The following is an 11,111-nucleotide window of genomic DNA, read 5'->3' as shown; positions in this document are numbered from 1 at the left end:
GGGAGACTGGCAAGAAAGCACCTGTTACTCAAAAAGTATAATCTGAAAACATAAGTGACCAAGCTGCGATGTGGAAAAAGGTTTTGTCATCAGGTGAACATTATGTTTATTGAGTTTTTCTTTTAGAACACATACAATGCAGTAGACATATACAGAGTATATACACACAAAGTACCGTGCAAGTTTTAGGCAGGTGTGAAAAAATGCTGTAAAGTAAGAATGCTTTCCAAAATAGACATAGATTATATTTATCAATTAACTAAATGCAAAGTGAGTGAACAAAGAAAAATCTAAATCAAATCCATATTTGGTGTGACCACCCTTTGTCTTCAAAACAGCAGCAATTCTTCTAGGTTCACTTGCACACAGTTTTTGAAGGAACTCGGCAGGTAGGTTGGCCCAAACATCTTGGAGAACTAACCACAGTTCTTCTGTGGATTTAGGCAGCCTCAGTTGCTTCTCTCTCTTCATGTAATCCCAGACAGACTCTATGATGTTGAGATCAGAGCTCTGTGGGGGCCACACCATCACTTCCAGGACTCCTTGTTCTTCTTTATGCTGAAGATACTTAATGACTTCCGCTGTATGTTTGGGGTTGTTGTCATGCTGCAGAATAAATTTGGGGACAATCAGATGCCTTCCTGATTGTGTGATGGATAAGTATATGCCTGTACTTCTCAGCATTGAGGAGACCATTAATTCTGACCAAATCCCCAACTCCATTTGCAGAAATGCAGCCCCAAACTTGCAAGGAACCTCCACCATACTTCACTGTTGCCTGCAGATACTCATTCGTGTATGGCTCATCAGACTCATCAGTCATCAGCATAGTTGAGTTGCTTGGCCTTGTTGCCACGTCAGAGGTATGTATGGCTTTTTGGCCGCAAGTCTTCCATGAAGGCCACTTCTGACCAGACTTCTCCAGACAGTAGATGGGTGTACCAGGGTCCCACTGTTTTCTGCCAATTCTGAGCTGATGGCACTGCTGGACATCTTCTGATTGCAAAGGGAATCAGAAGAGATGGCGATGGAGATGACTAAATATAGCAACAGGCTGGGGATTCTACTATGTGGCATTTATATAAGAAGGAAAAATAAGGAAATCAATATATCCACCCCATACCTCTTCAAATTTTTCAAATTCTTTTTGGTTTCTTTTTAAGGTTATACAGAATCTGGGGACAATGCGGACATATGAAGAAAGTTCTCCGATCCACATAGGTACGCCAGGGGGGTTATCGTTTTTTCCAACAGAGGGCAAAACACGTATTAGCTGCTATTAATGCTATCTTGATAAATCTAATGGTTCTAGCTGTCCTCCAATATACTGTCAATATACTGTAATCACTACAATTAACAGCAATGCAAATATACAGCTTTATACAGCAAATATACAGTGAGAAATAAATTAATAAAAACATGTGATGCTGTTTTTTAAATTAATATACGGTATATGTAAACGCTGTAAACAAGAAAGATGCAAAAAAAAATGGTTACAGATTGGCTTGGAGGGGGGATGTAGATCTGGCCGCTAGGTGGCAGTAAGCAATTGGTGTGTCAAGGAAATCTGCTCACAAATACCAAAGATAGAGGAACTTGACAATCAGTTAGCGACTGTTTACTTCCGGGTCATGCGCTGAAGTTGAGAGGTCAGTGATTCGGGGAAGTGTTTTGGGAACCATGGATGTAAATGTTGATTTTGTTAACCCAGCATCAGAAAGCAAAGCTGGGTACATACTTAGCAATGTAGCCGAGGTGGTGGAGAGGATTCTGACTTTCGTCCCGACCAAGTCGCTGCTCCGCATCGCTTGGTAAGTTCAGACATTTGCTTCATGTTTTTTTTTGTTTAGCCAAAGCAACATAGTTTACTGTGTTTCATTGAAAAGCTCCGATTCGGCACATTATTAGTAATCTTGCGTGTCGTCTCCATGTCGCCTGTTGTTAATCTTTATAGATTGCTGTTCAACGTATTGAATATATTAAAGCCAGTAGTTGAAAGCTGTCGGACTGTTTTTGCTCATGTGGAGTTTCGTGTGTGTTAATTATCATGTTTAATTCATTGGGCTGCAGTGTTTAGCAGGCGACACTGCTCTGTTTTGTAGTAATTCCTGTCAGTTGTCACTCGAGTTTGTTTTTAGCCCAATACGGAAGTAGTAATTTTTGTAATAGTTTCCTCTTGCCCGGGCAGAGAAACATGTGTTGCTGAACCCATTTTCAACGAACGACAGAAATGTCTGATTTTGTGTGGGTTGTTGTTTTCTGACGTTTATATATATATATATATATATATATATATAATGTGTGTGTGTTTAAGACCCCACGCACACATCAGCAAAGCATGCACTGTTACTTTCGATTTTACACCCGAACTTGTTTATCATCCACAGAGCAAAGCTTATTCGGTTATTGGTACACAATCCTGCAACAACCGTCTTTGAAACACCTGAGACTTCTTTGTCATAGCTTGGCTTGTCATTTATTCCCACATTAACAATCCCTTCTCTAGTATAATAAAGCCCTCGCTGCGTGCTGCAGTGGGTTGCATTTTATCTCCAGTTGGAATTGGGAAGATCTGTCTTAACCAGTTAAAGCGAGCTTTGATTCAGAATGGAGCGCAGTTGGATAGGCATGGCGTGGTGATGGGCAGCTAGTTTGTCGATATGGAGAGTCACTGGTTAGGTCGGTGTGTGTTGTACAATAAAATGAGCTCTAGTCGATGGTGCGCATGTGGCTGCAGTGCTGACTGTGCTCCGCCCCTCCGCCCGCAGTGTGTGCCGCCTGTGGAAGGAATGCGCCCGCCGGGTCCTGAGGACGCAGCAGAGGATGGCCTGGGTCTCCGCCACGGGCTCGGCCAGCTTCGGCGGAGGCGGCCATGCTCTGTGCAAGACTATGAAGGAAGAAGTGGAGGTAATCCCTAAAAGTCGTCTTTCTGTGATCATTTCCAAATGATAAGAAATCTTTGAACATCATTAGGTTTTTTGACTCAAGGAATTGATTGTTTTAGACGTTTTATTTATTAGCAGAGGCCTTTACACAGGGCGATTTACAGTTGTTGCAAAAACACTTTACAAAACAACAGAGTAGGCTACAGTGGCTCTCAAAAGTATTCACTTGGACTTTTCCACATTTCATTGTGTTACAACATGAAATCAGAATGGGTTTAATCAGGAGTTTTTGCCACTGATCAACAGAAAATGTCAAAGAGAAAAATATAATCTGCAAAGTGTTCTAAATTAATTACAGCCAAAAAAAACAAAAACCTAATTGAATGCATAAGTAATCACAGTAATCTGATTTCATGTAACACAGTGAAATGTGGAAATGTCCAAGGGGGGTGAATACTTTTGAGAGGCACTGTACATTGTATAATATATTCATGGTGTACATCCTGCTCTTTTAGAAAGTGTTCTTGCTGCCCCAGACGGTCCTGCTAATGGCAGACAGTGAAACCTTCAACGGGCAGCACTGCCCCAATAGGCAGAAAAAAGGTAAGACATCAGTTTAGACCAGTGGATTTCATCCCTGGTCCTGGGCTCCCACTGACCTGCCTGTTTGTGTTCCAGCTAAGCTGTCATTTTCTGAAATTGATCCCCTAACTGAAGGAATATGGTCAATCACCGCTTTCTCACTACGCGACACCCCACAGGAAGTGACCTGTGTGAGAAGAAATCGATTTACCAATGGCCCCTGCTTTGTTTGAGAACTGTTTTTTTATTACTAACCCTGGACTGGAGAATGTCCCCCCTCCCCAATGACTACGAGACAGCCCACCAGACTAGAGTGCTAGATGATTGTTTTATTTGGGAAACAGAGTAGTGGCCCTAAGCCCTGTGTTACAGCTTTTGCTAACTCTGTCGTCCTCGTCCCCGTCCCCACCAGCGGCGATCTGATGCACAGGGGGGTGGTGTCTGCAACTCCCCAACATGGTACCCAGATGCACACATCCCTCGGCATAATTCCTCTGTTTTTGTTTTTGGTACACAGCTGAAGTGTATGTTATACATTTGTTAGGACCTAAAATACAAAATACCTTTTAAAATGTATTTTCCTTTTGATATTAATAAAATACTTACGGTTATATAAATGACTAGACTAGTGTGAAACTAGCCAGTAATGTAGAACCTCACTATGTCACCTCACCGGTTCTTTCATTTGATTGTGTTGTGCACAGTATTTTAGTCTGTCACGTTTCTCAATCTGAACTGAAACTGAATAACCTTTAAACTCATATCCAGTGAATGAAGTGTGTGAGCCAAGGTCAAACAAATGGGAAATCCAGCAGTGTTGGAATCAATCTGCACACATCTCTATGCCTTTTATATGTTTTGTTTTTACCATTTAGCAAAGCCTTTGCTCGATCACACAAAATCAGAAGTAAACTCATTTCAGCAAAGCAATAGTTAAAACTTGGCGAGATATGCTTCTGCCTGGCTATATTTGAATGTGTGCAATCTGTGATGACAGATTGAGATCTCTCCTTGACTATCCCCCTCGCTCAGGTACACTTGGCCTTGCTGTGGAACAAGGGTTATTATCACACTCCCCTCTGTGCAGGCTTAAAGTACTCGCATACGACAGCTTGTACCTTTCCTGTGCCTGCGGATGGAATATTAAACTGCAAGGTTCGCAAACCGCAAGGGAAAGCTTACTGTAGGCTCATATGTAGTCAAGCTTTTGTTTCCTATCAGTTGCTTCAGTGGTCAGTTCTTTGCCTGCTTAGATTGATTAAAATGTATCTTTTTATTTATGTTTTCTTTTTCCATGTATTATAATAATGCACATTTCCTGGTTCATGACAGGAAAAACTCTTTATGTAGTACAGTTCTCTGTATAAAACTTTATTTTCTCCAGATAAAATTGCAAAACTGTTTTAAGTGGAACAAATTACCAGCTGGATAATTCAACCCAAGAGCTGTGTGTTGTTAAATGTTTATATATCAACGGGGGTTGATCTCTGACATTAAAGCCATGTAATGTTTTGTAAATAGCTGCTGATAACCCAGATTTGTCACTATAAGGATTTGTGAATTTTGTGTCTTATGTTTTATTTCTCAAGGTACCCTTATTTGACTGTTGTCCTGCTTTATATTATTTATAATTGTTAACCCAATGCAATGTAAATGCTGTTTAAGAACATAATCTTTCCTTTAGAATAATTAAATCACAGGTTTCATTTTAGATGTGGATAATGTTGTGGTATTCATTTAGCATAGAGTAAAAGTTTGTAAATCAGAAACGTAATGAAAAGGCTTCAGAATCTTTCCTTTATTAAAATGTCTTTGGTATTTAATTTATTTTATTTTCAGATCAGCACTAAACTGATTAATAAAACATCTTGATGTATCTTGAATTGTGGTCATCTGCAAACGGATTCTTGCTGTTATTTATTTGTGTCTGTCTCCCACAGCCAGAACAGCATGTAGCTCCACGGCCGCCACTGAGCTTAGAAAGCTGCTTCCTAAAGGATGTGAGGTGCTGGGGATCACTGCTCCAGGGATTGTGTGTAAGAACAGGCATCAATGTATTTTATTTTGATTCATTGATTACATCCATCCATTTATATACTTAATTTTAATATGCCAGATGCAGGTCAAATTAGGACAAATATCTGAACCATCCAAATACTTGAAATTAGTATTGTTTAGATTTTTTGCATCAATATATAGTGTCAATATGTGGCTAAAATGAGACTTGCAAGCACTGATCCAAACAACAGTTTTAAGTTTCTAAACACATAACTCCTCTGATTATTACAATTTATACTGGGAAAGAGCTTTCTCTCAGTATTATCTTTCCTTGTTCCAATTAAATTGTAGACCCACACTCATAAAATCACAGCAGGCCAATACAAATATTTTTCTAAATAATTATTAACCTATGCCTAAAATGTTTTGATGATGCACTTTCTCCAGAGTATCCCCATGACCAAAAACACTCTGTGATTTAAAAACATTGGAAATGCAACACTTGAATCTTTACCAGCTCACTCAACTGCATCTAAGAAGGACAAGTCACCTGTCTGCTCAGTCTTCTGCAGATGAATCTCCACCCTTCACAGCCTAGTGTGAGGATCAGTCTGGGTCTTCTGGCAAATTGTCCTTCAGAAAGATTTAGAGAGCACATACCTTTTTAATGATATGAATAATTTGTGAAGACTTGTTGGTTGCAATCACACATCCTTATAGCAATACCTATATATAATGGGTTGACGGACGCAAAACACCTCTTTCCAAAAATATCAATACAGAATTATACGATTTTTTTTTTCTTCCCCCGTTTCCTTTTACTGTTAGGGTTACAGCTAATTTGTGTTATGTTCTCTAGTAATAATGAAGTAAATTATTATTATTATTATTATTTTTTATTTTTTTTGGAAACCCAAGATCAGATCTATTATCGAGTAATTGCTTCCCTCAAAAAAAAACCTTGACACTGTACAAGCACATACCTTCTGGATAATGTGGATTCACTTGTATTCACAGTGTACTGTTATGTCTGTATCCGGATGATAAATAATTGGTGATGTTTTGGTGTCTGGAGAGACACAGATTGGCTTTAAAGATACAGGAAAGAAAATTCAGTTCTGTCAGGGTCACAGGCTTGATAACAAATGCTGCATCTGAAACATTGTGTTCTCTTGTTGATGTTCAATCTCACTTTTATCTTTAAATTGGAGCCATTGTATTATCTCTATACTTGCAGGGCTATATGCATTATTTAAAACACACCCTTGATAAAATAAACAAGAAAATAAATCATTTCAAGTGGTTCTAAAGGCAGAAGAGTTCAACAAGACATTTAACAGCAATTAAGTCCAAATCATCTGGAGAAGATGAAGGAAAAAGCTTTAGTTAACATGCTAATCAGAAATCCTGGTTGAATAAAATGTGTTCAGTTTTCTAAAATAAAAAAATACTTTCATATAAAAGAAATCTGATACTGCAGGGTTATTGGAAGACCAAATCATTTTAATTGAGTGACTTAATTCAATGAAAGTATACCGATTGAAATTGATCTGTCCTCTTGCTTTTCCAGTAACGCCGACAGGATCTCATTCTGCCCAACCCAAGGAGTTCCAAGAGGGAGAGGCGGGCTTTGCGCTCATGTTCCCAAACATGGAGGGAATAAATATCCGCCCCTTCCATTTCTGCAAGCAAAGCCTCACCAAGACGTCTCTTGAAGAAGCGGGTCAGTGTTCCTTCACTCCATATCTATTAAATGCCTCGTAAATGCCTGGTCCTGATGAAGGGTAAAGGGCCTCATTCACTGGCTGGTTACAATTCACCATTTTCAATCTTAACGACACTCATGCTGGGTCTAATCTGTTTTTAATTGTGATAATTATTTTCACATTAGTGTTAATATAGAGAAGTATTTGAAATTGATTATTACATGGTTACATGGGCAGTGGGCAGTGTTTTGATGCAAGCTTCCAACTTCCTTTTAAGCATCTTGCATGGGAGCCAAATAACACATTTAGAGAAGTAAGAGAGGAGGCCAGTGGTGGTAAATAGGGTGTCTGTTCCCATGTTCCTGGTTTCTGATGTCTGCTTGCATGCATTTCATTTGTCTGCAGGGCTTGTTAATAACCCAGACCTGCGGGTGGTTCTCTTGTTTGGCTATGAGGCCTTCAAGTCAGGAGCAGCACGCTTTCTGACTGAGGTCCTGGCGCCTCTGGCACAAGCCAAAATCCTAATTGCAGGCGGCCATGTGGAAAATGTGTTCTCCCCCTCCCCAGAATGGTAGGTGACAGTCCTGGTTTACACACGTTTAATTTTAAATGTTTCTCTGAGAATAAAAAATAAAAATAAAGTGACTAGTGTTGTGACTGGTATAAAGAAATCTATTGTGATTACTCCAGGTTTGCTTAACTTTGCCAGTGTTCTTTCTGGAAATCTGCTCTTGATAACACCAGGATTAGTGTTGCCACTAGGTTCATGAAGGGGAAGATTTTTACAAAAAGGTTTGAAATCTTGCTGAGGTTGTGAACATAATTCCATTTAAAAATAAATAAAAATAAAGATCATGAACTCTACCTCCAAAAATAAACACTGTCGGGAGTAATGTATTTTGTGGCAGCAGGGTAGCAGACTTGATGAGGTTGTGATGCACCATTGTCCCTTCTCTGCGTCTGTCTGTGTTTCGATAGCTGCTCCCCAGGCTCATACGGAGTGGTGGGCCTGGCGCTGAGTGGGCCGAGGATCCAAGGGGCGTCAGTCCTGCTGGACCAGGATGTGAGCACCGAGAAGTCTGCCGAGGCAGCAGTGCAGCGCCTGAAATCAGCCGGCCTCCCTGAGAGGAACACCGTGGCCTTCATGTTTGCCTGTGTGGGCCGCGGCCACAACTACTACAATGGCAAGCACAATGTGGAGGCCGATGCCTTCCGCAAGGTCTTCCCCAACATCCCCCTGTTCGGCTTCTTCGGCAACGGAGAGATCGGCTGCGACCACATTGTGACTGAGAACTACTCACTGACCGACACTGACAGCCTGCAGCACGGTTACACCACAGTGATGACCCTGGTGCATTTAGGATAGCTGTTTCTTTAAGAGGTGGCTTCTGTCCTGGAGGTAGAACGGGAGACACATGAAATCATTGCAAATTACCTAGACAGATACTTTTTTTTTTTTTTTTAAAGTCATTCCAAAAATTAGATGTGTGGATCAACTATACTGTGTGAGATCCCTAGTACTGTTATTCCCTTCAGTTTTATGTTTTTACTGTGCCTGAGGTCTTCTGAAGTGCTCTAAAAATGTTTTTAAAGACTAATCTTATAGCACAGATTGATTAGAGATGATTTAGCGCATAACAAAGTCCAAAACTAAAGTAGAATTAAATCACAGTAATTGTGGTGTATTGCATCTGTCGTAGTAAGGGGGTCAACCAGTCAGGTGGACCCAAGTAGAAATATTTTTATTTTATTAATCTGTTTCACAGTTTTGACTAATGCTATATTACAAGTGGTGCTTATACCAAGATTCCTCCAAGTAACAACTGCGGTGTATATCTTTTGTTGCTTTGGCTTGTCTGGCCTTTGCAGAATAGTGTGGTTTGATGTTTACTGAAATCAAAACCTTGAAGGGCACATCGATTCAGTTTAAGACAACTGGGGACATGGATTGCTTGGGAAGCATTTTCATAGTGTTCGTTTTGTTTTTTTAAATGTTTATCTCACTGTCTGTTTTATATGTACACCACAGTATATGTGGCTCTCACAAATGTTTAAATAGGTTTTGCGTATTTATTTGTATTTAGTGTTTTGCACTCTTCCCTGTGGTTCTTTAAAGGCAGATGTATGTTGACACCCCGCATCTCTGGAGTGAAGCTAATTAATGAGAATAATGATGTAAGGAAGTTAGAGTTGTGGGGATACAAAACTTAGTCTTCAGTCTAAGATCGAATAACCTTTACGTTCATCCCTCCTTTAACCAGTTTGGATAATATCTGATATTCTGCAATTAACTACTAGTTTTAACTGCACCAGCTAGTTGTCAGCAAGTTCATGCAAGGCCTTGTGCATAAATACATTGAGGATAAAAATGTGTGGTTTGTGGCCCATAAGCTTAGAAATGTAAGTTAAGGGAACTTGACTCATTGAACAAAATAGACTCACAGTTGCTACAGACTGCATCCCTGACCAATAGTTGTAAATATTTCATAATTTCTCAGCCAAAATATTCATTCCCTAGGGCAAAATGCTTCAACTGCCAATTTTAACAGACTTAAGATAAAAGGGAATAATGTTTCCCTATGTCCTTTTTTGTATATTGCAACTTTTCACATTTTAGTTTCCTTGCAGTAGATGCCTGTTCGGTATTTCATATGTTGCATGCTTATAAAAAGAGATTAATTCATTAGGCTTCATTTTATTTATTTGTATGTGTCCTATATTTGCACAATTACTGGTTTCAGCAGTGAGAAACGTGCATTTGATGTCCCTCAAAACTCAAGTTTGATTCTGACTTTTATTCGGCTCAAGTGTGAGCTGGTATTGTAAGAGCTGGTGAGCTTTTGTCATCATTGTCGTCTTGTTTTTCCACCCTATTATCATTGATTATTCTCCTTTAATCATTAAGTTTTTGAAACTCCCCTGTAGCTTTTGCACATCCTTTTAAGTCTGTTGAGTCTGTCCTGAAAACTTGCACAGATGGCTCTTGACAGATCTTTTCCTAAAATATCACTTCAAGACAAGCAGCCTCTGAGACGGGTGCCTTGCAGTTGGAGCGTTTCCGAAAGAAGCGAAGATGGTGGTTTTGGTCCAAGTGTTTGCATCAAACAGAAACGCTCTGACTTGTCAAGGCACTGATATCTCTTGAAGGGAATGGGAACATGACTATCCCTCTGCATACTTGGCAGGAGTTCACTTGTGCAAACTTGAGAACGGGAGTTCTTTTCCACAGTAAGAGAAACCAAAGCAGGATTTGGTTTTTGTGCCCTTCGATACATTTATTATGACAGATATTGAGGTACTTCAAACTGAGTGTAACTGTCTAGTGTTTCAAGTGTGATTTTAAGAGCTGCAGTGTTTGCTTTGGAATTATGGGTTATGCTTGTTGCAGTATCCTCTGTTTTTGTTAAATTGGCTATAAATCTATTTGCTATGCACTGCTGTGGTAATAATGTTCTTGTAATTTTGACTGGAATTATATGTTTGTCCTGCCAATCAAGGGTTGGATCTGGTAGTAAGAGCTTTTTATAGTCTGTTAACCTTTTACATTTTGCGGTTTTGAGTGTGTGTGTGTGTATAGATGACAGAAATATGATCTATTACCCAACATGCAGACTTTTATGTACACCATGTTAACACATGCAATTAATATCCTATTATTGTGGTACTGTTGCATTTAAATCCATCTGGTTCTAATAAAGTGGCTTGTAATAACTCAAGTGAAGTGCTACCTTTTCTATGTTCTGAATTATTGTTGTGTACTTAACAGCCTTATTACAACAATCATTTTTGCAATAATCCTGTCTAGCCTGTGCCCTGCGCAACAATGTGTTGCTATATAATTTGTTTTATGTCTGTCGCTTTATATGCTGTCGGGCATAATGTTCCAAGCTTTGACTTTTCCCATGAGTGGCTTGCAACTATTTTACATTGCTTGGCATCT

At 39.6% G+C, this 11,111-nt stretch overlaps 1 protein-coding gene across 1 annotated transcript; it reads left to right on the top strand.

The window, feature by feature from the left end:
• Positions 1-1,624: 1,624 nt before the first annotated feature.
• fbxo22 (F-box protein 22) lies at positions 1,625-10,887 on the top strand. The gene is made up of 7 exons (XM_066701845.1): positions 1,625-1,811; positions 2,769-2,907; positions 3,401-3,488; positions 5,408-5,503; positions 7,036-7,188; positions 7,577-7,742; positions 8,150-10,887. The coding sequence occupies exons 1-7, from the start codon at positions 1,681-1,683 to the stop codon at positions 8,535-8,537; spliced, it is 1,161 nt and encodes a 386-aa protein (XP_066557942.1). The 5' UTR covers positions 1,625-1,680; the 3' UTR covers positions 8,538-10,887.
• Positions 10,888-11,111: the final 224 nt, after the last annotated feature.

Source organism: Amia ocellicauda, chromosome 4 (assembly GCF_036373705.1).
Source record: "Amia ocellicauda isolate fAmiCal2 chromosome 4, fAmiCal2.hap1, whole genome shotgun sequence".
Classification (NCBI taxonomy): Eukaryota; Metazoa; Chordata; class Actinopteri; order Amiiformes; family Amiidae; genus Amia; species Amia ocellicauda.
The sequence above is the reverse complement of the archived record's forward strand: the minus strand, read 5'-3'. Positions and strand labels throughout refer to the sequence as shown.